Source organism: Orcinus orca, chromosome 3 (genome assembly GCF_937001465.1).
Source record: "Orcinus orca chromosome 3, mOrcOrc1.1, whole genome shotgun sequence".
Lineage (NCBI taxonomy): Eukaryota > Metazoa > Chordata > Mammalia > Artiodactyla > Delphinidae > Orcinus > Orcinus orca.
In genome coordinates, this window is record NC_064561.1 from 124,697,065 (window position 1) to 124,723,728 (window position 26,664).

The 26,664-nt window shown below is 43.6% G+C and overlaps 2 protein-coding genes and 1 non-coding gene across 6 annotated transcripts in view; 2 read left to right on the top strand and 1 right to left on the bottom strand.

The window, feature by feature from the left end:
• PDE8B (phosphodiesterase 8B) overlaps positions 1-16,519 on the bottom strand; it is a 385,418-nt gene extending 368,899 nt beyond the window's left edge. For 3 of the 4 annotated variants that reach the window (XM_049707742.1, XM_049707743.1, XM_049707739.1), the window contains exons 1-2: positions 16,380-16,516; positions 8,623-8,689 (exon numbers count right to left, since the gene is read on the bottom strand). The gene's annotated coding sequence lies outside the window, so the exon portion shown is untranslated. Of the gene's footprint in view, positions 1-8,622; positions 8,690-16,379 lie in introns of all 4 variants that reach the window. The other variant, XM_049707740.1, reaches the window with a different exon arrangement.
• LOC117201700 (small nucleolar RNA SNORA47) lies at positions 13,700-13,837 on the top strand. Its single transcript, XR_004483793.1, has one exon. It is a non-coding gene; the product is annotated as a small nucleolar RNA SNORA47 (small nucleolar RNA).
• On the top strand, positions 16,413-20,997 carry ZBED3 (zinc finger BED-type containing 3). The gene has a single exon (XM_033430063.2). It carries the CDS (start codon positions 16,413-16,415, stop codon positions 17,052-17,054), a length of 642 nt encoding a protein of 213 aa, XP_033285954.1. The 3' UTR covers positions 17,055-20,997.
• Positions 20,998-26,664: the final 5,667 nt, after the last annotated feature.

Consider the following 26,664-nt stretch of genomic DNA (forward strand, 5'->3'; position numbering starts at 1 on the left):
CCATGGCTGATTTTCTTCAGCTAGTCCAGAGCAGGAAATACTGTGTGCAGTGGGCTCCTCGTTTCTCTTTGCCCAACATTCCTTTTTTCCAGGAGGCAGGAATTCTCTTCACTGAAAACTGCCTCCCTACTCCAACCTCTGGTCAAGTGAGAGTGGCCAAACCTGGTCTCACCTGACCAAGCAGGTGAGACGGCCAGCCAAGGCTGGGTCTCGTTGAGTCCTTTCCCAAGATCTTTTTTTTTTTTTTTAAATATTTATTTATTTATTCATTTATTTTTGGCTGTGTTGGGTCTTCGTTTCTATGTGAGGGTTTTCTCTAGTTGCGGCAAGCAGGGGCCACTCTTCATCGTGGTGCATGGGCCTCTCACTGTCGCGGCCTCTCCTTTTGCAGAGCACAGGCTCCAGACGCGCAGGCTCAGCAGTTGTGGCTCACGGGCCCAGTTGCTCCACGGCATATGAGATCTTCCCAGACCAGGGCTCGAACCTGTGTCCCCTGCATTGGCAGGCGGATTCTCAACCACTGTGCCACCAGGGAAGCCCCCACCAAGATCTTTTTAATTAATTTATTTATTTTTTAAAATTTACTTATTTTATTTATTTATTTATTTTTGGTTGCGTTGGGTCTTTGTTGCTGTGCACGGGCTTTCTCTAGTTGCGGTGAGCCGGGGCTACTCTTCATTGTGGTGCATGGGCTTCTCATTGTGGTGGCTTCTCGTTGCAGAGCATGGGCTCTAGGTGCATGGGCTTCAGTAGTTGTGGCTTGCGGGCTCTAGAGCGCAGGCTCAGTAGTTGTGGCACATGGGCTTCGTAGCTCCACGGCACGTGGGATCTTCCTGGACCAGGGATCGAACCCGTGTCCCTGGCATTGGCAGGCGTATTCTTAACCACTGCGCCACCAGGGAAGCCCCAGATCTTTTTAATTTAAATGAAAGAAAGAGAGCACGACTGGGGACACATGAGCCCAGGAGCTGCTAGCACAGTGTCTGGCTGAGCGGGGAAGTCAGTCTGCAAGAAAGAGCCTTTAGGCCTCTAACTCTCTGGTCCGGTTGCTCCTCCAGGCAGCAAGCAGGTACCTTCCAGGGATTTGTTACAAGAGGGATCGCACATCCTAGACGAGGCACTGTTGGTCTACGGGGACCTGTAGTCCACCTGGATTCTGCTCAAAGCCACGCTGAAGTCACAAAATCAAAGAATTCCCTGATACCCTTTATAGACAGGTCCTGGGTATCTCATGTAACTCATCTCATTTAATCCTCATAACAACCCAGTGGAAAAAATAAGACTATTATCCCCATTTTACAGGTTCAAGTTTTTTAGATCTTAGGTAACATGCCCACAGCCAAACCGTCACTTGCCTTTTCCCATTACTCTGAGGGCAAAACTAACACTGGTAACATTGGTCGGCATCTGGACCCCTTCCTAACCATTCTCGTGAAGGCATAAACTACAAAGACAAATCTAGACTAAAAGCCTGATGCAAACAATCCTGGTTTTTTTAAAACAATGGGGCTAGCAAGTGGGAAGCTGAGCCCAGTATCTGAAGCCCGCCCAGCATGCCCATCAAACTGGAGGTTTCATTCACACCCAGATGTTGATTCTGCACACCCGCACTAGGTGGGGCAGCTGAAGGTAGAATGAGGGAAGAACCTCCGATTTCTACGGTATGTGCCTTTTAAAAAAATATGCTTTCTATTGTGGTAAAATATACATAAAATTTACTATTTTAACCCTTTTAAAGTGGACAGGTCACTGGCGGTAAGTACACTCACACTGCTGTGCAGCCACCACCATCCAGCTCCAGAACGTTTCATCTTCCCAAACTGGAACTCTGTACCCATGAAACACTAACTCCCCATTCCCCTCCTTCCCCCCCACCCCGGCACCCACCCTTCTACTTTCTGTCTTTATGAATCTGACTACTCTAAATACCTCACATAAGTGGCATAGTACATGTTCTGCATTTTCAATCCCTCCGCGTATATACTGAGACCTACTATTTGCCCAGCACTGTGCTGAGCTGTATGGGGGGAATGTATAAAATATGAGATCTGATTTCTGCCGCTGAGATCATTACAGGTGACCTGTGAAGGCAAGGCTAGCTTCTAGGATCTCTCTCATCTAAATGTCCCCTGTCCTCCAAGTTTGTATCATGCACTTCCACATGGTATAGTCTAAGAAGTCTTCATAAAAGTGGTGACTTGAGAAATGAGAATGACCTGTGGTTGGGAAGAGAGGGAGGTTTTGAATTAATTAAATCACTCACAAATCCAGGCAGCCTGGACCATCCCAAGCCAACCCAGGAAAAGCCGAAGGGCCACAGCATAATGATCTGGCTTCTCTGAGGACAAGACGCGGAACCCTAGATCTGTGAATCAGACTTCTGTTTGTATCCACAAACCACACATACAATGGTTTCCTTTTCTCCTATTGCAGAATAAGACACAAAAGAAAATCAAAACCGTTTTGTTGCTGTTGTTATTCTTTTTAATTATCTCAGAGAATAGCCAAGCCAGTTCTTTTGTGCAAGTTTGTCTTTTTTCCTTTGGCAGAAGAAGCTAGTAAGAACTTCTGAAACTTGTGCGGAATGTCTGACCACCAGGGTCAGGTCACATCAACCTTGACCATGGCAGGGGACACGGACCCCTGGGGAGATAAGCCTCCAGATGCTCACCCTAACAGTCACACCAGGCCTTCAAACAAGCAGTATGGACACCACCCCTGACGCTCCAGCCCCGCCAGCACTTTGAGCAAGTGTCCAATGCAGCCGCACCCAGACAAGGCTGTCTGTGCAGGGGCGCCGCCCACCCACCATGGCTCCTCCTGCCGGGTCTGCTTTACAAGCACAAGCCCCCGCTAGGGACCCTGGTGGGTAAGAACAAGAAGGCCTTCACTTCTGTCACTCATACTGCTTTGCCTTTTCTGTCCCCCTGCCCTTCCTCCCTTTAAGATGTGGCAGCTAAAAAAAACAGTATTCCCTACTTTAAGACATTAACATTCCTTAGCGTGTCCCACAGCATGTAGGTTTGATTCCGAGTGTCCATTCAACTGTATGTTGACAGAAATTGCAAATGTGGGGCTAAGTGAAGCAGCCAGAAAGTGCACTGTGGGTCTTTACAAGGCATTTTACAGCCCTGGGAGAAGGAAAATGTGAAATGGCAGCCAGCGGGTCCTACCCGGATCCTACAAGCCACCCACAGTCGGAGGCATGCAGTAGTTTATGGTGAATGGATGTACACAAACCACAACAAAATACAGGACGGTGGATTAATGGATTCTGAAAAGGGGTGGAAATTCTGAGATAAGTCCTTCTACTATTTCTTCCTAATAGTTCTGAGAACTAGAAATCAATTTCTAAGGCCCATCTGAGAATTCCCATAGGAAGAGAGCCATTTTTTTCTGCTACCAGTGTCTCCCTCTCATCCCAGTGACCTGGAAGAGGTCACCGGGGGAGCACTACTCTCTAGAGGTGGGTACCACAGGGCTGCTGCCCTCTGACCAGCAACCCAGGCACCTCAAGCACACCAAGGCCAGGAAAAGACAGCAGGGAGACATGGAACCACAAACCACACTGCAGTTACATGTACCAATTCCGTCATCCACCCATTCTCTTGCTTATTATTTTCTGCTACATATTGAATTGGTTGAATCTTAAAAATATCTTGGTTTTGGCCCACAATATTGCAATATTGGTCTTCTGTTTTTTTCCTGCACACCCCATAGCCTTCCCCGAAGTGGTATACTTAAAATAGAAATCTTACTGTGTAACTCTCTAGCTTAAAACTACCTCCAGGGGGCTTCCCTGGTGGCGCAGTGGTTGAGAGTCCGCCTGCCGATGCAGGGGACACGGGTTCGTGCCCCGGTCCGGGAGGATCCCACATGCCGCGGAGTGGCTGGGCCTGTGAGCCATGGCTGCTGAGCCTGCGCGTCTGGAGCCTGTGCTCTGCAACGGGAGAGGCCACAACAGTGAGAAGCCCGCGTACCGCAAAAAAAAAAAAAAAAAAACTACCTCCAGGATAAACCCCAAGCTTAGCTCACTATGTTTCAAACAAAAAGAGACTTGCACTTATATATAATTGTAGTGAAAATGTCAAGTTTCAAAGGTGAGTTTAAAAAACTTCCTAAGTCTCCAAGCCAAAAGCCAACCAACAAAATAAACAAAGTCTATAGTAACACATGAAATGACAGAAAACGCTAAAGTTACAAAAATGAAGAAGTTGGGTCTGAAAAAGCCCAAAGGTGAGGATTGAAAACAGTTCATCACGTGGGGATAACTTTTGTTACAATCATGACTATAAATATAAAATGAAGACATTGTCTGAAAGGCACACAATTATTTAGAGTTAAAAAAAAAATAAAGCCTCTTTATTTTGGTGTGCATTACTCTCCCTGCTCCCCTATCCCACCTCCTGTGATTACCTCTCAAGCTACTTGTGTCATAGTTTTTGTCTTAGTTATTGCATTGAAGGGAACACAAGCTAAAAACCAGAGTGGTGCTAGAAAGCAGAAGCTTAAAACCTGTGAACCTCCAAACCTCAAGACGGGATTCTGGAACTGGATTATTTACCCATCAGATGGTAACAAGGATCTCATTTCTAGTGGTAGGTGGAGCGATGAGAACCCTTGGTGTGCTGTGGTGTTAGGATTAGGATTCTCACCTGTGATGGATTAAGATGACAAACAGATGAAAGGGAAAATGGTTTATTCAGTAGCTTTGGCTGACCCTGTAAAACATACACATCCAGAAGCAGCTAGCCTGACAGACCACTAGAATAGCCTATTAAAGTTTCAGCTAAGGTGCCATTTGTATCTTATGGGGATGGGATGCTGTCGTCCAGGGTAAATTGTATACATTAAATAAATGATTTAATGGGTCTATGTCCCCGGTAGCTAGAATACATGGGTCCTCAACACCATATAAGCTTTCTGGGGACTTCCCTGGTGGTGCAGTGGTTAAGACTCCGCACTCCCAATGCAGGGGGCCTGGGTTCAATCCCTGGTCAGGGAACTAGATCCCACATGCTGCAACTAAGAGTTCACATGCCACAAATAAGGAGCTGGCGAGCCACAACAAAGACCCGGCACAACCAAAAAAAACAAACAACAACAAAACACTGTATAAGCTTTCAAGCACCACAAAACCTGGATCCATATTGTGTCTACTAATGTCAGCATTAAAAGTAGCTACATCATACCCTTCTCTTCCTAATCCTCAGCTCCTCAAACTACCTAACTTTTCTCTAAGTGAGCTAAGCTGCAGGCAGCTGCTAATCACGACTCTCATCCTCACCAAAAGAATAATTCTGAGGCTCTGACAAAGCCCATACAGCAAAAACACTTTTCCGGCCAGTCTTCCCCACCCTTAGTCCCCATTCCTGCAACTCTGTCTGATTTTGGGGGGCAAACTTTTCTTCCTCCTTCCCTTTCTCTCTTTTCCCTTTTCTTCCCACCTTTCCCACTTCCTTTCTGCCTTCTTTCCTTCAGACACTGCCAAAGATGCATATAATTAAGGAAAAACTAAGTAATTCAGGGAATTGGGACAAAAGGAAAATAAAGGTAGGAAAATAAAAGGTTAGCACATAGAAAAGTTTACCATATGGAACTGGTAGGTGAGTGTTATGAGTTGAATTGTGTCCCCCCTGCAAAAAAAAAATATGTTAAAGTCCTAACCCAGGGTGCCTCTGAATGTGACCTTATTTGGAAATAGGGTTTTGGCAGATATAATCAAGTTAAGTTGAGGTCATTAGGATAGAGCTTAATCCAAGCTCCATCCTGGTGTCCTTGTAAGAGGGAAGATTGGACACACACACACACACGGAGAATGCCGCAACAAAGGCAGAGATTGGAGTGATGAAACTGTAAACCAGGGATTACTGGCCACCACTAGAAGGTAGGGAAAGGCAAGGAAGGAATCTCCCCTACAGGTTTCAGAGGAAGATGGCCCAGCTGGCACCATGATTTCAGACTTCTAACCTCCAGAACTGTAAGAGAATACATGTCTCTTGTTTTAAGCCACTTAGTTTGTGGTACCCTGTTACAGCAGCCCTAGGAAACTAATAGCGTAGGGATCCCATATTTGACTCAGCCTCCTAGCAGCTGAAATAAGCAAACAGTCCAATAAATGAACCACAGTGCCCACAGGATTCAAAGGTTCCATTTGTTCATGGGATGCAGAGCTTTCCATGACATGAGAGATCAGAGAATGGTCTTCTCTCTGGGTCCTACAGAAGAAACACTGCGGGATACAGTGGACAACTGTAGTCGATGACATTATGATACTGATCATGATAATGAATTTTATGTAGCTATGTCCTACAAACTACCTCACTGAAGGCAGATGGTATGACCCCAATGGAAAGTTCATTAAAAGCACATATAGGAACCAGAAGTGAAAGAGGAGACATTACTACCAACCTTACAGAAATTAAAAAGGAATACTATGCACAACTGTACACCAACATATTAGATAACTTGGATGAAATGGACAAATTCCTAGAAAGATGCAAACTACCAAAACTGCCTCAAGTAGGAACTGAAATCTAAAAGACCTAGAACCAATGAAGAAATCAAATTAGTAATCTAAAACACTACCCATAAAGAAAAACTCAGGTCAGATGGCTTCTCTGTTGAATCTCAACAAACATTTAAAGAAGAATTAATATAAATTAGTCACAAAATCTTCCAAAAAATAAAAGAGGAAGGAATATTTCTCATTTTATAACACTGTATTACTCTGACACCAAAACCAGACAAAAACATCCAAGAAAAAACTACAGACCAAAAGCACATATAGGAAGGATGTATTGTACCAAAAGAGTGTGGTCCACATACACAGCTCTATAATTTCATGTCTTTGAGGCAAGCTCCATAAGTAATTTTCTCAAACTGGGTTTTTGATAAGGATTAGAGAGCAGATTTCAAGGCTATAATCTCTGGCAAGAATCTGGAGAGTAAATATTCTGCATTATCAATGAAATGTAAGTCCTTATGCTTTGCCAACTTCCAGGGCAGAAGACAGAAATGAGATCCTCTTATTTATTTATTGTTAACAGCATGATGAAAGTTAAGGGAACTGCTACCACCAAAATAAGAATTAAAGAGTGTTTTTCTTGCTGAAATTTGAACAAAGAGTGTGGGGCAAAGGAGAAGAGTTATTAGATATTTTAGATATATTTTATAATTTGATTTAAAATTTAATTTAAAACTACAAGAAAGATTTCAGATTATAGGAAAGTTTAAGCATTGACTTAAACACAGAAAAGACAGGCTCCTTTTCTCTGGACTTTAAAAATAAATCCAAAACACATCTTGCGAGCATAATAAACATAATTCCAGGAGTCCAAATTCTACTCTTTTTTAGGTCTTAGTTAAATGCTGCCACTTTCAAGAAGATGTAGCTCTTCTCCATTTAGTGTGGCACATGAAGGTTTCCTCTTACATTTTTCACTTTCTTCCTGGAGTTGCATTTGTCTTACTGTTTCACTGGAGTGTAATCTTCTTGAGGGCAGGAATGGTGTCTTGAATTAAGACTCTTACTCAGGTATAGGCTAGTGCTTTGGGTACAAATAGCACTAACTAGAATTTAAAAATACCATGTGTGTCATTACATGGTCAGTTTAAGGCTAAATGGATTTTTAAGGTACTCAAAGTGTTAAAGCCTCTTGTTAAAAGGACTGTCAGGTACAATAAACTTTAAAATTTTGTTTTTACATTAAACCATAAGAGATGGCTTTAATATGATCCATTTATACTATGTACTTTTAATCAGATGTCCTCAGCTATAAGTATAGACATCTTTTGGGAGAAAAGTAGTAACCTAATAGTTAACCTTCACATTACAAAACTATCCCTTTGAAGACATCCAACCAGTTTCTTCTTCTGAAACCATTCTTGGAATGGTAAGGAGAAACCCCATTAATAGACTGTGAAACTCTGGTTTATAGAAAGAATGAGGTTTTCAAAAAGAAATTACTTAAACCAAAGTATGTAAGGCGGATTGTATTATTCTAACCAGTTATTTACTCAATTTCATTTAAAAGGATTATACAATCTCTACCCATTGTCATGTGACTGGCAAGGCTTCCTTGTAAGAGGAATATACTTTCTGGCCCCACTGATAGGCCCTGTCATGTTACTTGCTTTGGTCAATAGAATGTGAGCAAAACTGAGGTGAGCAGAACTGAAGCATACAGAATGTGAGCTGTTTTCAGTTTTAAGAGCAGCATGTGCCAGTGGTTTATAAGAGCTGATTATTACATTTCCAGAAACTTGGCAAGCCCCTTGTTAAACTGTTTGTAGCCTGAAACCCGCCATGGTGGGAGTATTTACATCATGGAAATAGCAAGCACTACAAATCAGTATTTCTCCTCCCTCAAGGTTGGGTCCAGCACACAGTGAGCGTGTCCCCAAAAAGTTGGTCTTTCAACCTGGAGCCTGCAAGCCAGGAAACCAGTGAAGTAGAGCCAAAGCTGCCTGCAGCAGATGTAATTTGCTTGAAAATGAATCTTTGTTTTTGTAAATTACTGAGTTGTAGGGGTTGTTTGTTACCTAAGCATAATCCACCAAAAGCTGACTGATACACCATGCTAGTGTTACTAAGTTTTAGTGAACACCAATGAGCCCTACCTTTATCTGTCCAGACCTTGGTTCAGGGGATTTCTTCTAACGACTTGTGCCATCGCACACCTTGAACCTGAAAGGATGAAAATTACACTCAGAGACTCAAGCCCAGGAATCCAGGTCTTGGAAGGTTACTATAAAGATATAAAACAGTAATTCCATTTTTAAAAATCACTAAACTACTGCATCATTTTTTTTTTAAACCTGGGCAAACACAAGTCTGTTGCTCATGGACCTGGACGGTTCGGGAGTGACTCCCCAGCCCTTTCAACACCGGGTCACACGTTTCCATCCCCCCTTTCCACTCCAGGCGCATGAATGGAGCGCTGTGTCTTTAAGGGGGACGCGGCGCTGAGGTTTCCGCACAGGACAAAATGTCTGCGAGGATCCTGGAGGGGATCGGCGATCCCAGACACCCAGCCCAACTCCCGCTTCGGGGGTGATGGGGTGAGTGTGGGCTGCGAGACTCACGGCGGCGTGTGCCCACGGGAGACTGGGGAGTCCCGGGGGACAGGTGAGGGATCGCGGGAAGCTGCCTGGGGGCGGCGGAGTGAGCTGGGACCAGCCGGGGGCCTGGCGGGGGATCGCAGAGCGCCAGCGCCCCGCAGACGCAGACGCGCAGGCTTGCTAGTGCATGGGGTGCCGGGCATGCCCTCCGCGGTGGTGGGATTACCGTTATTGTAAAAGATGCGTTTGGACCCGGGATTCTGCGTAACGCCCGGTTCAGTTTCTTTATGCACCTCATTTTTGCTCCTGCTCTACAGTCTCCCTTCAAAAAAGTTATTCAGGAATATCGAAAGTCATGTGCTCTCCCTTTATTAAAGTTGCCTTATTGCAGTCAGTCCTTTAACAGGGCAAGTGGTTGGCGGCCCTTTCTCTAATTGAGACTTTCTGAATGTTCCCCACTTTGGGGAGAAACCGAATGCAAGCCAGATGCTCAAACAAAGACGCCGATCCCCACCGTGCTCAAACAAAGGAATTTTCTGATCCTTCAGGAACATACAGGAGCAGTTTGCTATAATCACTTACACTAACTTAATGCCCGAAGTTTACCAAGCAAAGTTAGTTTTCCCTCCTTGAAAGAAAAAAAAAAAAAAAAAGTACCTGCTACCATCCAAACTTCTAATTAGCTAAGACTACAAAGATGCGGTGTTTAAGAGAAACTGTTGTCGAAATAGCTTAATAAATTGACATATTAGGGTAATCATTTTCTGTACTTTTCATTAATGTAATTATTTATACACATTTTTTAGCCAAAACTAGCTTGAGGCAGCTGACAAAGAAAAGTATACAACAATGTATGCAAAGACCAAGAGCCAATACCACGTAATTCTTAATTAAAAACTCTTTGTTACAGAGCTCTTCAAAGTAGGGCAGCTTTAAATCCCACTAATTCACATTAAATAATGCATCTTACATGATGAAAATGGATCAACACCCTTCTTTTTAGGAACACATGTATTAAATAAAATAATGTAGGCCTGAAATAAAGGTCCACTTAGGGAGGAAGCTTCACAATTTTCATTAAAAAAAATACATTAATAGAGAGCGTTTCTCAGCCTTTTAGCTAATGGAAGAAGTATCTAAAATTTTGGCTTATGACATTTAGAGAACATCTCTGATTTACCAGTTCATTAGCTGTGGGTCCAGTACATTTTTTACAGCCCATGTGTAACATTTTTCCAAGTTTTTTCACACTTAACCCTTTATTCCCTGAGGTATCCATCCTTTACAGTTTGGAAGCATTTTTACTTCAACTAAGCCTTCAGCCTGGTGACTATAGACTAATTTTTCTAACTGTCTAGATTTGTTTATAAATAGATTAATATATGGCAGTAAATTAATATTTCAACAGAGATGGACAGGTAACAGATGAACGGTAGTTTCCTTGATACCTCAGTTGTCAAGGCTAATTATTTGTTTTAATTATTATATTCTGCTTTGATTAAAGTTACTGGTGGATAAAAATGTTTTTAGTGTTTTCACATAAGTCTGTGTGGATTTGACATTAGGGTGAATTTCTCACCTAAGATCCAGCCAGGCTCAATCTACACATATTTGTTTGTAACTCTGCTAGATTAATCCAACTAAAGCGATTAGACTTGACCATGGAAGGACAAATAGAGCTTTCTGTGATTTTCTGAGAACACTGCCTGGTTCTTTGACATTTAGCCTGCCTGATATTTTGTATGTGTACAAGCACAAGTGTAAAATAATAAAACTAACTTTTGTGGGTGGTTTATAGGATGATTCTCAATGTTATAATCATACATTGTATGTATACACCCATATTTACACAAAGTATTCATCCAGGTTCTGATCTCTTCCTTTATTCTCTATATTGGTATTCAGGGAGATCACATTGAGGAATATGGGTTTTAATCTGATAAGTTATTAGAAGAATAAAACTTCTTCAGAGAACATCAAGTGCAGAGGTAATTAATATGAATGTCTTATCTTCCAGCAGCTTAGACTTCGTATCATCCCTTCCAGATAATGGATACTGGAATGAAACTCATCATAGAATTCAGAGGCATCATACCATTAATACTACTCTCTCCCTTTCCAAGAAATAACTAAAATCTACTTTTTTTTTCAGCTTTTTTCCCCCTGAAATTGGACTCAAAAATTTCCACTGTTAAATTAATTTCATGCTAGCAGTGCATTTATTTAGCCTCAAAAAATTTTATTTAAAATATAAGCTTGGAAGCCTAATTATACAACTAAAGAACTGGTACTTTATTTATTAGAGTCAGCACTAATGGTGATGCGTTTTAGTGAATGTTGTACCCTGAGCAAGGTGGGGAAGGGAAAGAATGCTTAAGCACGTGTATCTGCATGAACCTTTGTGTTAGGGTCCCCAAGCCCACGCTTCCCCACTCTTCATGAGTGAACACTGCTCTGATCTTTACCATGGGTGTCAGCATCTTGAAGCATCTCTCCCCACCAGATGGTAGGCTTCCAGAGGGCAGGGACTATGTGGTGCTCCTCTTGGCATCCTGGGCAGCAAGCACGTGCCTGGCCCTGATCAGGTACACAAGGAGAGTTTGAATGAAAGAGTGGATGAAGTGAACGGACGTAAACGACATAATCATTCATTGGCAACTTTCTGGTAGTTTTTCAATTGTTTAAGGAAAATTAAGAGAGCTTTTACTTTTCGTTTTCTTCTTGTTAGCTAACCATACAAGTTAATAGGTGTTCGGTTTTGGGGCAGTACTTGGTAAGGAAGAAATGCGTATCACAGGACCCCAGCTAACTAGGCCTCCCTTTCATCTTCTATCTGAGTGATGAGCCACCTATTTTGCAGGAAGATCAACTGAGGAAGTGAAAATAAATTTGGTTGGGGGTGGGGAAGTGGAGCTATGATTCTTTTTAATTTGCTTTTTGTATTTAAAAATCCCCAAGAGAATTCTTCCAACTTAAACTACTTCCTCTATTGAATAACAGAATATGTTAAAGAGAAAAACAGCACTCCCTTTTAGCCACTAAGAACTTCGTGTAGGCATGTTTGAATAGTAACTACTGGGAGCTTCCTTTTGTTCATGCTTTGAATTGATATAGCACTGGCGAGTCCAACAGTGACATCTCGTGCGTTATCTGATTTCAGCCACCTATTAGGGGCAGCTAATCTTATCATTTCTCCTGACAGATGGGGAGATAGAGACTCCGGTGAGCTGGGGCTAAGAAAGGTAAAGTTGGGCTCATTTCATTTAATGCAGTGTCCCCTGAGTGCCTGCCCTATGCAGGCCCTATGCCGGGGAGATGAGTGAGGTGTGCTGCCCTCCCATGGCACCCTCCATCTTACGTCGATATAGAATCTCCTTCTGCTCAGGCAGGGACCTGCTCAGGCAGGAACCACCCACACTGAGCAAGCTCACACATTGGGATCCCTCCAGGGCCAGATGGCAGTGCACTATGCCCCATGGGACTGTTCCCTCCAGTCTCCAGAGTTAAGGCTGCCTAGGCCTGCCTGAGCTCACATGCTTGAGGATTGTTTTATAAAATTACTTTTTATTTATGTATAGACCCTGCCATATATATACTCTACCTAAATGTATACACATGATCACGTACATGCTTTCTCAGCACTTTTTCTTTTCCTTTTGTCTTTACCTCTGCCCCTTCTCCTTTCACATCAGCTGCAACCCCCTCAACCCATAGTGTATCTCATTTTTCTTCATATTTATAAAAAATCATTAATCTGTATATCCTATACAGATCTAATTATTTAATAAGAGTGAGATCATATTATACACACCTTTATGCACCTTGCTTTTCTCCCTAAACAGTTCCTCCAGACATCCCCCTGACAGAGCTCCAATCCATCCTTTTTAATGGCAGCATAATATTCCCTGAGGTGACTACACATTATTTACCCAGCCATTTTCCTGCTGGTAGCCATTCTCTTGATTCCAGTTTTTTGCCATTCTAAATAATACTATGATAAACATCCTAATACATGTTACTTTACATATTGGTACTTTTACTTCTACAGAACAGATTCCCAGGAGTTGGATCCCCAATTATATCTATTTTTAATTAATAGAAATTGCAGATTGCTTTTCCTAAAAGCCTTCATATCTCCACTAGGAATGCATGAGCATACCCTTTTCTCTGCCCCCCCTTCCAACTTTGGCTGACAGACCTCTTCATTTTTGTTAGTGTGATGGATCTAACATGAGACCTTATTGTTACTTTAATAGCACTTCCCTGAATATAAGTGGTGTGCATCTTTTCACAAATTTCCTGGCCATCTGATTTTGCTCTTGGGTCATTTGCCTACTCATATTTCTTGCCCATTTTTCAATTGGCTTGTTTGTCTTTTTCTTCTCAGTTTGTAAGAGCTCTTTGTATATTAGGGTCGTGGCTGAAGATTCTAAGACTTCTCTCCCAAGCCAAGCTGACTTCCAAGCCAAGCTTCTCTCCCTCTGCACTGTAGGGATGGTTGAAATGAGCTCAGGGATTGCTTAGCAGACCTAGGAAGGCTCTGCTAGGAACGACTTGTGGCCACAGTTACTGCTGGTCACTCTTTAGAGACTGAGTCTGAACAGAAGACTCTTTTGAGCCAGAATGTAGCTGTGGTCGGAGGGCTGAGAAGGTGAGGCAGTTCTGAACCATGCTGTCTTCCACCGGTTAAGACCTCCGAGAGTGAAGGCTTGCCAGGGCATAGGAGGTCCCTCTGCCGCCCTCAGAGGGGCAGCACTCTGCTGGCCAACACTTGTGGTGCTGCTTGTCCCTGGCTCAGATGAGGGCTCCACTAAGTCTAAAGGATTAAGACATCAAAATCAGTGATCAGTGCTTCTCATCCCCGTTTTCCACCTTAAGTCTTAGAACAGATGCCACTCCTGTATGTGGCACTCCTCTGGGCATCCCAGATTTTGAAGAAATTAAATCTCTTTTAATTTATAAAGTAAATATAGGCACTCATAATACTACTATTCTCTCCACTTTTGTGTATGTCTAGTAATTTTAAAAAAGGGCACACTCTGGAAAGGTAAGATTCTAATTTAGAAGGAATGGAATTCTAAAAAAAAGAAAAAAGAAATGTAGAAAAAAATTTTAAGTAAAGCTGGATAACAAAAAACATCTCTAAGACTAAAATCTGGTTCTGTTTACTAAACACAATGTTTACTAACCGCAAAAAAGTTATCCTTGAAGGGGGTCTGTAACTCCCCTCCTCATCCCACCACTCCGGCTTTGGGGACTTTAGTGATTTAGTAAATCTCTTGGGGGAAATCTAGCCTTTAATTTCTAATGACCTTTTATACTAATTATCATGGGTAACCATATTCAAACCAATGCCTCATATCAGAAGATACGTAAATAGCTATTTCTTTTGTTAGAAGAGGCCTGGTACTTATTGTTTTTTTGGATGATTCTGGTAAATTCATTCTTTTTTTTTTTTTTAATTCAAGAGATATGTTAAATGTCCTGCCTGATCTCAGTGGACTTGCTTGGTGGGAAAAAAACAAATGAGGTTTAGAAAAGTGTAACGCATCTGTAACAAGACTATTAGCAACTGAATTAAAAGGTTCACTAAATACTATTATTAAAGCAACATATTTTTCCTGTTTTCATCTTTGTCTTCAGTCATCCCTAGTTGCCTTTAATAAAAGAGATTCTGGAACTTCATCATCTCCACTGCTGCTGGTTCAAAACCTGACAGTAGGAGCGGGCACTGGCTATCTCATTGTCCATTATTCTCCCACCTCGGCCTGAATTTTCCCGATGAAATAAGTTCTCAGGAGAGCTCCAAGTCTGTCATATATTCTATTATTATTTTTAAACTTTCAAAGCAAATTTTCTAGAATCACACATTTGACCCTTTGTGAAGTTTTGTTTTGTTTTTTTTGCGGTACGCGGGCCTCACACTGTTGTGGCCTCTCCCGTTACAGAGCACAGGCTCCGGACGCGCAGGCTCAGCGGCCATGGCTCACGGGCCCAGCCGCTCCGCGGCATGTGGGATCTTCCGGACCAGGGCACGAACCCGTGTCCCCTGCATCGGCAGGCGGACTCTCAACCACTGTGCCACCAGGGAAGCCCAGTGAAGTTATTTTTTAAAGAAGAAAATTCACCTTTTCTATCTCCCCCCTCATTTGATAGGTTATAACAGTGGGAAATGTTTTCTTAATAGAAAAGACCTGGCAGAGATAGGCACTGTGTTGTATTTGGATCCCTTTAACTACAGGTATTTGTTGGACAAAGCAAACAGCTATTACTTCTATTTTTCTTCCTTAATTAAGAGAATCCACCAAGCTTTTTGTCTTGCAAATATAGAGTGCGGGCCATTTAGTTGGGATAAGCAATATAGAAAACTAATTTTATTTTTTTTTATGACTGGAGCACCTATGAGAGGGTCGGCAGAATGAACACCAGAGGGACATGGCACCATCCAGGATTTCTAGTATCTACTTTCAGGGCTGTTTAATTGAATTTCTTTTACTCCACCGTCTGTCCTCTGAATTTACTCCTAGCACTGCTGATGTTTCTTGAGAACTCAGAAGCCACACTGCAGTGTTTCCACCTGAGAACCTGGGCTGGCTAGAAACCCTGAGGCAATGATAGAGACAGCCCACCGCCTGATTTGAAGGTAAAAGTTTAGAAAACTGCTTTGTATATTGCTGTTTTCTAAATGTGCGTATTTTTAAAACATTTTAATGATTCTTAGCAGTCCATGTTTCTCATAAGCACATCGTTTTTAAAATCACAAAAACAAAGATATTTTTACCTTGAAAACAGTTGTCTCCTTGAAAGCTTTTTGAAAAGCTGCTCAGTCCTAGCACTGTCACCCTTAAAGCCTAAGAAAATTTTCATTCCTGAAACTTTTTTCCCCCACTCCTTTCTTGTGCAACACTGCGAGAAGAATTCAAAAGGGAGCCTTGCTCGTTTTTTTTTTTAAAGAGCGTAAAGGAGACTAGTTAAAACTAACATATACATACAGCACTTATTTAGCTTATTCTTATGAGAAGCTTGGCTTCCCAATTTTAGTCTTAGTACCTGTGAGCCAGGGAATCCAATAAATTTCGAAGAAAATTCCTGGTTAAGGAAAGAAGGGCTAGGCATTTTCTACCTTCCCCCCGCCCCCGAAGAATCAACGGTTAATACCTACTGAAAAAGAAACGCAAGCATCTACCCAAACTAACCGCAGTATTTTTATCAGTAGTGAGAGGGAGTCATGGTTTCTTGACAGGCTAACTCTCGTCCTAGAAGTTGTGTGTTGGAGCGTGTGTCCGTGTGCACATGTAATTTTGTGGTCGTCTTACCCTGTGTCCCTCGGTGCAGGCGCTGCCTAGAGAATGAGGAGCGACGAGCCGGCCGTGACCATGGAAGAGACGGGCGGGCCGGACGCGGCTGCAGGCCGCCTGGGGGCGCCGTACTCCGAGGCCTGGGGGTACTTCCACCTGGCGCCGGCGCGCCCCGGCCACGCGTCGGGCCCCTGGGCCACCTGCCGGCTGTGCGGGGAGCAGGTGGGCCGCGGCCCGGGCTGGCACGCGGGCACCGCTGCGCTGTGGAAGCACTTGAGGAGCGCGCACCGGCGGGAGCTGGCGGAGAGCACCGCCCGCCGCTCGCCGCCCGCTGCCCCCGGCCCCGCCGCGGCCGCCGAGGGCGACTGGGCGCGCCTGCTGGAGCAGATGGGCGCGCTGGCAGTGCGCGGCAGCCTGCGGGAGCGCGAGCTGGCGCGGCGCGAGGCGGCCGTGGAGCAGGGCGAGCGCGCCCTGGAGCGCAGGCGGCGGGCGCTGCAGGAGGAGGAGCGCGCGGCGGCCCAGGCGCGCCGGGAGCTGCAGGCCGAGAGGGAGGCTCTGCAGGCGCGGCTGCGGGAAGTGAGCCGCCGGGAGGGCGCCTTGGCCTTGGGCTCGGCCCTGCTGCACGCTCCGCTCAAAGAGGAACCCGAGGGGGACCCCAGGGACGGCTACGTCATCACGAAGGTCTTCCTGTAGGTTTTAGCCGCTCCCACCCACCCACCCCCGGCCAGCCCTACTCAAAAAGTGCGGACCGGCGTCTTCAGCCTCACCTGGGAGCGAGATCTCAGGTCCGTTGCCTCTCTGCCGAATCGAAATCGCCAAATGTGGGGTCTTGAGAAGCACTTCGGAGGCCAGGCAGAACCAAAAATCACTCCGTGGTCCTCCGGGGTGCCTGGGAGCGCAAGCTCCAGCGGCCTCCAATGCTAGTGGCGTTTAGTGGCATCCGTGCAGGGGGTGGTTTTCCTCTGACTGCCTTTGGAATGAGAGCTCCAACAGCCCTGTGAACCTAGATCACCTGGAGCCATGGCCATATTGTGCCTGGTGACTTTGAAAGGACAGGAGCTTCCTTACACACCAAAGACTATCACACCAGGTGGCTGTACCCAGGGCAACCCAGGGCAGAGGGTGCATGGAAATGATAAAGCATTTTTACCCAAAAAAAGTTTTCCTCATTTCCTAATGAGTAAATCATTGATGAGTAGTCTTTGCCCAGCGCCAATTTCTGAACGGGAGAGTTTCCAAGACTGCTCATTACCCTGTCATTTCTAGTGCCTTAGGAAGGCAGTCCTGGAGAAGCCCTCTTTTTGCTCCCCTCCCCAGCTTGCCCGGCAGTACCAATCACCCTATCTTACCTCCGCCCTCATTTTTCCCGTTTCAGAGCCAGTGGCAGCTGTGCTGTTTCCCCACTTAACTGCCTCACACCTGCCGCCTTACTAGCAAGACATGACCCCATCCCTCCTTGTTATTAGGAAGGGAGCTTCTGCCCCCACGTCTTCACAGTCCTCACTCCTGGGCCAAGGGGAAGGCACCCTCCCATCTGAGGCCACCTCCTCCTCTCATGTTTTCATCCATTCCTCTTCCACCTTTCCTGGGCCCTTCCTCCACAACGTTACCTCTTTTCCTCTCTCATTCCCTCCCTTTCTTCAGAGTCTTCCTCTTTAGCAATGCCCCAGTCTTCCTTGGACTGAAAAGAAAGACTCCCCCAGCCTGGATGCTCCCAACTGAGCACCCCCTAAGCAAAGACTGTCGAGCAGTCCTTGCTGCTTATATTTCCTCCCCACTCCTTACTCCTTCACTCGTGGTCAGCTTTTCATGCTACACTGGACTCTTAGAAGCCGCTACAGTCTCACAATGGCTGAATATGATGATTTATTTTCAGCCTTCATTTTGCTTAATCTCTCCCTTCTTGAAATTTTTCCTTTGGTAGATGGAACTTGCTTTTCCTCCAGAGAATTCCTTTTCCTGATGTAGACTGATTTCCAAACAGTTTTTCTTCAGGTCTCTTTTTTCCTCATTTTTCTGAGAATTTGAAAATGTTCAAGCATCCAGAAAAAGTTGAAAAGCTAGTACAATGAATACCCACATATACCCTCCACCTAAACAGTTGTTAACATTTTTGCCATATTTATTTTTCTTCCCTCCACCCCAAACATGCATGGCATTTCATCCCTAAGGTATTTCAGCATGTTTATCCCAATAGCCTCTAAGACAGATTCCTTAATTGAAATTCCCTAACTGTCCCAAGAGTGTCTTTTTCTCTTTTCTAAAAAACAGGGCCCAGTTAAGATTCACACATTACTTTTGATTATAACCCTAGTCTCTTTTAGTCTAGAACAGCCCCCTTACTATTTTTTTTCCATGACATTTACTTTTTAAAAAGTCCCGGCCATCTTATGTATGTCTTATAGACGTCCTGTATTCTGGATTTATCTGATTGTTTCCTTAGGCCAATTTATGTACCCAATCTTGGTTCATGTACCCGTAGAGGTACAATAATCACCTCTGTGCCAGCGACTCCTGACTACCTCCAGCCTTTAGTGTTCTTCCGGGTCTGTCCTTCATGGCCAGTCCCCTGCAGCATGTCTCCACCTCTACTTGCATATCTTGCCACAGGAGATGGTAGGGGTAATTCTATTCAACTCTGCATCTCCACCCCTGACCCAATAACTAATAACTACTGGGCTCTTAAAATGTATCAGGTACATTTACATGTATTATCTCACTTTATTTCCACAGCAGCTCCTTGGGGGGCGGGTATTAATACTATGCCCATTTTACAGCTAAGGAAACAGAGAGGGGTTAAGTGGCTTGTATGAGATTAAAGCTGGTAAGTAGTTGAGTCGGGTTCCAAATACAGTCTCTACCTGCAGATGCCATGCTCCCAGCTGCTGTACTGTCGGCCTTGTTACTCAGTCACCGGAGCTGACACCTGTTTCCTTCCTAACTCCAACTCCAGGTAGTACCATCAGTGACATTAACATGTACTGAGCACTCACCATGCCAGAGCTGTGCTAAAATGCTTCACAAGAATAACTGCCTCTGCCTACTATGCAGCAACCCCATGATATAATTACTCTTACACCCATTTTGTAGAGGAGAAGAGACAGGCTCAGGGTAACTAAGTAATGAAGCGGCAGAGTGGGATTTGAGCACCAGTCTCACTGAATCCTAGGCCCCTGATCTATTGAGTCTATTTCTACAAAGTATCACAGCTGTCTTCCTTCTGATGCCACCTGCTCAGCTCAGGCCCCATTTATCATTCATCTGGGATTCATCTTCCCATCCTTGTCTTCCCACACTGTCCCCTACTTGGCCAAAGGAACTGTCCTAAGCTGACATTGATTGTATCACATTGCCTGCTCAAAGGACCCCCAAGATCACCCATCATCTACAAGCTCTAGCTTTGTGGCTTGACGTTCAAGTCTCCTCGACCCCTGTACCAGTCTTATCTGTCCCTTCCCTTACACATGCTGTGTGCTTTGGCCAAACTGGACTCCTCGTTCTTCTGACATGCCCTGGTGCTTGGCACCTCTGTGCCTGTTTGCCTTTCCTCCACTTAAAAAAGCCCCTTCAATTTCTAAGTATGAAAAATCCTGCCCATTCTAAGACCTAGCTCAAATTCGACTGCCTACATGAAGCTTTCCTGGATTCCTCATCATTCAGAGATGATTCTTTACTTCTCTGGACTCTCAGCATTTTGTATCTCAAAACCCTTAGAAAGGCCATCTAGCGTGTGGCTCTGTGGGTTCCTGTCTTACCTCCCTTGCCTGAGCCCTTGGGAGTAAGGATGGAGTTCACTCATCCTTCTGCTCCCACAGTGACTTGCCTGTAACAGCTGCTCAATAAGTATTTGAGGCATTGAACTCAATGTCTTTAAGATTTTCACAAGTCTTCTCAAATTATTAATATAATTATTCATTTATCTTTAATCCTCTAAGTAGAATTCCTAACAAAAAATAGCCTAAAAGGAAGCAGCAGTAAATTTTAAAAAGCTGTTTAGTCAATAAAGATTTAATAAGTGTCAGTTATTGGGCTGTTTGGTTTGAATCCAATCACCTAGTATGTCATTATCAGGAACACTTTTCTTAAAATTATTTTCTTTACTACACAATTAATAAAAATGCAATGCCCCACTCTACGAAGAAAAGCTGAAAAAAATCCCCCGAAGTCCTGTCACCTTAGACTGCTATTAACATTTTAATGTATTTTATTCTTTTGTCTCTTGCAATTTTTGTATTACTCTAATAATAGTATGATTTTTCTTTTAAGTATTGAAATTTAACTTCTTCATGTGGATTTATAAGTTGGGTTATAAGATTTGAATCTGGACTTTTTGGAAGAAAAAAAAAACTTCTACAAATGTCACTCTTCAGTTTCACCAATTGTTAGAACCACTAAAATAAGCAAAGATTGACTTTCAGAATCTTAACCTCTCCTTCAAAATAGATGGCTAATGGGAGCACCAGTAGCCTGTTCAGGGGATGGGGAAAGCAATTAGCCTGACTGATGACTTACCACTGGTTGTGGGAGTTATACACTTTTTACACTTCTGCATTGCTATAACTTTTCTATATCAAGCATAAATTACCTTTATAATTAAAAATAAAGTTACTTACCTCTTGCAAATGGAAAATCCTTACTACCAGCATTCAGCTTCCTTATTTAAGATAAACAAAACTTCCAACACAAGAACCGAGATAATCTTCAATTCCAGAGAAGCCTAGAAGGAAATGCAGCCCTTCTCCAGTCCAACTCCATCATTTGACAGAGGAGAAAAATGAGCCTGAGTGGCTCGTCCACTCTTAGTGGCTATGATGGCTCACCTGACTCCAGCCTCATCAGATATTCTGCCTCTTTGGCCTTGAGGGCTTCTGCTGGCTCACCTGGCAAAGCACAAGGGCTATCAGGACCAACTGGCTAAGCTGGCATCCTGTCAGCTAAGAGCTGGGATCTGAAAGTGCAGAGGTGGGTTCCGGGGATTGCATCAGCCTCTCTGGCTGTGGCACAGTCTGCTCACAATTAGAGTTGTCATTGCTAGTGGGTGATGGTGACATGCCTTGCATATATTGGCAGAGCTTCCCTGATTTATGTGACTAGGCTTGCTAATAGCACCAGCCAGCACTGCCTTTGAGGGCAATGCACGCAGTGGTGAGGTGGATGGCTGGAATTGGGATGCAGAATGCCCTAAACCTGACTCCTGAACTCCTGCCATGATGTAAAGTGATCAATCACTTCTTTAGGTTGAAATTTGTCAGGGAGGAGGGGGTGTGGGCAAAGCAGGGTAATGACAACCAAGGCTGAAAGAGCTAGGGCCCTTTATGCACCTAAGTTTTCATCCTTGGAGGCTGGACAAGGGAAGGGCTTGGCTTGGTCTGGGCTGAATTTCTACTTTAAGTGGCTGTCCATGTCTTAATGTCTTAGAGGGGATTCATAAAAACTGAGCTGCTGTTTTGTTTTGCTGCCATGGACTCATTAGGGAATTCTATTTCTAAAGGTTTGATCTTCTTACCTTTCTACAACTTGAATCTGCTCCTTTGTCTGGAAGATGGATGAGGTGATCCTTAAGGTCCCCTTTAGCTCTAACATGCTGATTACATAAAATACTGTGAAACATCAATCTTTGAGTGAATCAGTTGTTCTGTTTAGATTTTCTTGTTAATTGCAGATTTAGAAGAAAATGTTGAAAGTCACATGTGTGTTTATTAAAAATGATAATAGTATATCACACTTCTACAGAACTGAGGTACTAACTCTACGGGATTCACACCTAGAACTGAAAATGTGTGCAGTGGTAATAAGCGTGCTCTCCTATACCATACTTTTTGTCTTCACAACAGCCTGCTGGCAGGACAGGTATAATCATCCATGCTTTACTGTGAGGCTCCACGTTTCAACAAGGTGAAATGGCCTGTAAAGGCCACACAGCTTAATAAGTAGCAGACTGGAGGCTGGACCTCAATCCGTGGTTCCCAGTCAGACTTGGGACCAAAGAGTTGGACCTCCTTCCACAACTCTCTTCTGGCTCACCTCTTTACCAGTGCCAGGACCTCTGTATCATGGCTTGAGTGTTTGCTGACACTTGGGTCAACGTTGGCTATTTCCCACCCACGAGCTCTGGTGCTGAGGGTAAGCAAGGCAGCTTTCCCAGAGGAAGCAAGGTTGGCCTTTATTAGTTTCCTATTGCTGCTGTAACAAATTACCACAAACTTAGTGGCTAAAGACAACACAGATTTTATTATCTTATAGTTCTGCAGGTCAGAAGCCTTGAAATGCATCTCAAAGTGTTTGCAGGGCTGTGTTCTTTTCTAGAGGCTCTAGGAGAGAATCTGGTTTTTTGCCTTTTCCAGCTTCTAGAGGCTGCCCACATTCCTTGGCTTGTGGCCCCTTCCTCTTCAAGGCCAGCAAGGACCGGTCTTTCTCACGGGGCATCACTCTTCCTCCCTTGTCCACATTTAAAGGACCCTCTCCTTAAGTTCAGTTGGTCAGCAGCCTAATATCATCTGCAACCTTAATTCTCCCCTGCCAGGTAACACTGCGTTTCCAGGGATTAGGGTATAGACATTTGGGGAAGGCGGGGAGGTGACAGGCATTATCTACCCACCACAGCATTATACTGCCTGACCCAGGTCTGGGGGGTGGGGGTGGGGGTTTAGAAAGGCACATGCCTGATGGGGACCCCCTATTCCTCAGGAATCAACACTTTACTGGGGGTCCTAATCTTTCCCTCTTGTATTAATATTTTACTCAGCCTCTCTGCCCAGTGCAGGGAGTCCTCATAGACTTTTCTGAGAAAGATATCTAGAAGGTGACGATGAAGAATGCCCTCTGGGGGGAAATCAGAGGCCTCCAGAGTTCTGAGAACATTTACAAATTTGTGGCACTAAGTAGGATCTGGCTGACTAGGAAGGCTGGGGGTGTGTACGCGAGGAGTTCATAGAGCCTTTGGAGTCAGATGTGAATTAAACTCTAAGCTTTCAAAAAAAAAAAAAAGCGCACTCAAATGTTATGATTAGTGAAAATGCTGAAACATAAAAAAATAAAAGGAAAATAACATCTAAGCTCCCAACCACCTACGTTAGCTGTCACCTTGGCAACCAGCTCAATCTCTCTGAAATCCAGTTTCTTCATCAGTAAAATATAGAGAGAAGACACACCTTACAGAGTTGTTATAGTGATTACTATTTAGGCAAATTCTGACATAGTTTAAACTCAATAACCATGACTTCTTTTTTTCCTCTTACTTATCTGAATGGGAGCTCAAAACCAATCCAAAGGACTTCAGAAAGAGCACCCTCGGACGATTCCCGAGAGGAGAGGCATATAAGCCACAGAGGTTTGCCAAGTCATTTTCCCTCATGATGGAACTATTTTTCTATCAAAACATAAATTTCATACCTGATTTGCCAAATAAGCTAATCCAGTCAAACTCAATGTGACTGGTGACTACAAAGGAATCTGACCAATCGTACAAGTAAATATACCAAAACCTACCCATTTAAGCACTTCTGCCTTCAAAGTTGTCACCTTTGAAGACTATACAGTTCTTCCAAAAATGCTTCCATGCTTAAAACACTTCTGGAACTCCTCTTTTAGAGTAGCTCTTGGAATTTCTGGCACATTCTTTAAAACACCCTAAGGTTGGCAAATATTCATCTTACCAGGAAAAGTTGATTTTTGAAAACAGTGCCAGTTACTCAGAGCCCAGTCTGGTGAATATAACCAGATTAACATTTCTTGTTAATAAGGTGTGATTATAATAAAGCATTGATAATTCTGTGTGTGTGTGGTTCATAAACTGGCCTTGAAGGTGTTATACATTAAGGTTAAGTAAAGGGAGCACAGCTGTAGTAGAAATTAAAGCCCATTTGAGTGGGTTTATGATGTGAATGAATTCAGATAGCCCTGGGAGTCATTACATATTTAAATAGTACTAGATATTTCTCTTTATGAAAATCTTAATTATGACATTCTCTAAAATCTGATTTCATAGTATTAAAATGAAGGCTTTAAGGAAAAGCAATAAATGCTAATGAAAGCTTCATTATTTCAGTATATATTCTCCTGGGCCTTTGGTCAAGGTAAGTAATGAGCAGATGAATGAGCTGGCAGAAGTCTGTTAGTAATTGGAAGCTAAGTAACACACTGTCACGTGTTTAAATATATTTAATAATATTCCACCAACTTTTCCCTGTCTTGCTTTCTGGGCAATGAAACATAGATGAGGAAATTTCTGGGCATTTTAACAGAGATGAGGAAAGCTAGCTTTCAGCTGGAAAAATTTCTGAAAGTCATTCTTACTCAGCAGACACGGAACATTGTTTGCCTCCATCACATTAGCTTCCCCAAGTGTGTCTGCTCTTCATCCTCCAGGGACTTTTTGATTTAAATGTTTTCCATCAACTCCAATTTCTAACAACCTGATAAATGTTGCTTTTTTTTCTTGGTACTTCAGTGCTCTATTGTTCAGACTTAGAACCACAAAACCCCAGGGTCTGAGCAGGCAGAGTTACTATTATTTCAGGTAATTAGAGGAGATACATAATCAAATGAGGGGCTGCAGCCTCAGTAAGGTTCTACTGCTGTCTACATATCCAAAACCCTTAAAAACATGACTAAAATATTTTGAAGGCAGAGTTTATAAGATTTCCCTAAAAAGGTCTGATTTAGAGACAGATCTGAAGGCATTAAAAACAACAACAAATTGCCCCTTCCCCTCCACCCCAAGAACTCTGGCTTTTGAAAAAACTTTGAAGTGAACAGAAACCATTTTGGATTAATACTTTTTTTGAAACTATCAAGACCCTCATGTGACTACTTGGCCTTTGCATTTTACCAAATAGTATCTAAAAATAAATGTAAGCTCCAAGACTGCAGCAAGTCTTGCCCAATTTGTTTACTGCTGTATCCCAAGTGCCGAGAATAGTGCCTGGCCTATATTAAGGCCACCTGCTGAAGGAATGCATTGCTGCTGAACTTTTATTCTTATATAAAAGTATCTGAAATCTAGTTGTTCGAGTTCTCCCTGTAGCTTCCCTGCTCCCACAGGGTACTGAGAGCCAGGGTGACCTGCGAGACCTCCCTATCATTTTCTCCAATGGCTTCATTTCCAAAGTCATGCAAAATCCACCCCTTCTTTGAGGATGACCTCAAAGGGTCACCCATGATACCTTCTACCCTTTCTCACCGTCTATCATCTACCGGTCTCCTGTTCATTCTCCAATATTCATTAAGAAACCCAGCTCCTGATGCAGTCTTGTCCACGTATCATCACCTCAGGGAATGAAGTTGACCCATCCACTTACTCGTCTCAACCATCATCCTCCCTGACTTCTACTAATAACCACCATCTCTGCTCCAGGAGTCTACTCCCAACCGTGCCCTTGGTATTTTTTTTTTCTTTTTAATAAATTTATTTATCTTTGGCTGTGTTGGGTCTTCGTTGCTGTGCACAGGCTTTCTCTAGTTGCGGTGAGCGAGGGCTACTCTTCATTGTGGTGGCTTCTCTTGTTGCGGAGCACAGGCTCTAGGCACACAGGCTTCAGTAGCGGTGGCGCGTGGGCTCAGTAGTTGTGGCTCGTGGGCTCTAGAGCTCAGGCTCAGTAGTTGTGGCACACAGGCTTAGTTGCTCCGTGGCATGTGGAATCTCCCCGGACCAGGGCTCGAACCTGTGTCCTCTACACTGGCAGGTGGATTCTTAACCACTGCGCCACCAGGGAAGTCCCACGCCCTTGGTATTGATAGCACAGCATAATAACACTAACAGTCACTAATATTTGAGGGCTTATTATGCACTGGGCACGGTGCTCAGTGCCACACAGGCCTTCTCTCATTTAAACTTCCCAACAACCCCATGAAGACATTAAGCTAGAGGTTTAAATAAATTTTTAAATGTCACTCGGCTGAGGAGTGGTGGACCTGTGATTTGAACCCAGGTCAGTCAGACTCTTCAGCCAGTGCTCTTAACCATCCCACTGGGATGAAAATAATAAAAACTTAAACCCCAGCTCTACCACTCTGTCACACAGACTTTTTGGCCTTGAGCAAAATAAACACCTAAGTCTCAGCTTTCTAATTCATAAAATACTGGCAGAAACAAAGAAGATAATATATGTTAAGTGCTTACTTAGAACAGTACCTAACATACCACAAATGTGTGTTCCATCCACCCTATTAACAAATGCTTAATGAACACCTCTTAAGCATCCAATCCTGTGGCAGGTACTGAAGACCCAGCAGTGACTAAGACAAACAAGTTCTCTGCCTTCACAGGTCTACCCAGCCCCTGCTGCATGCTCAATAATAAGTA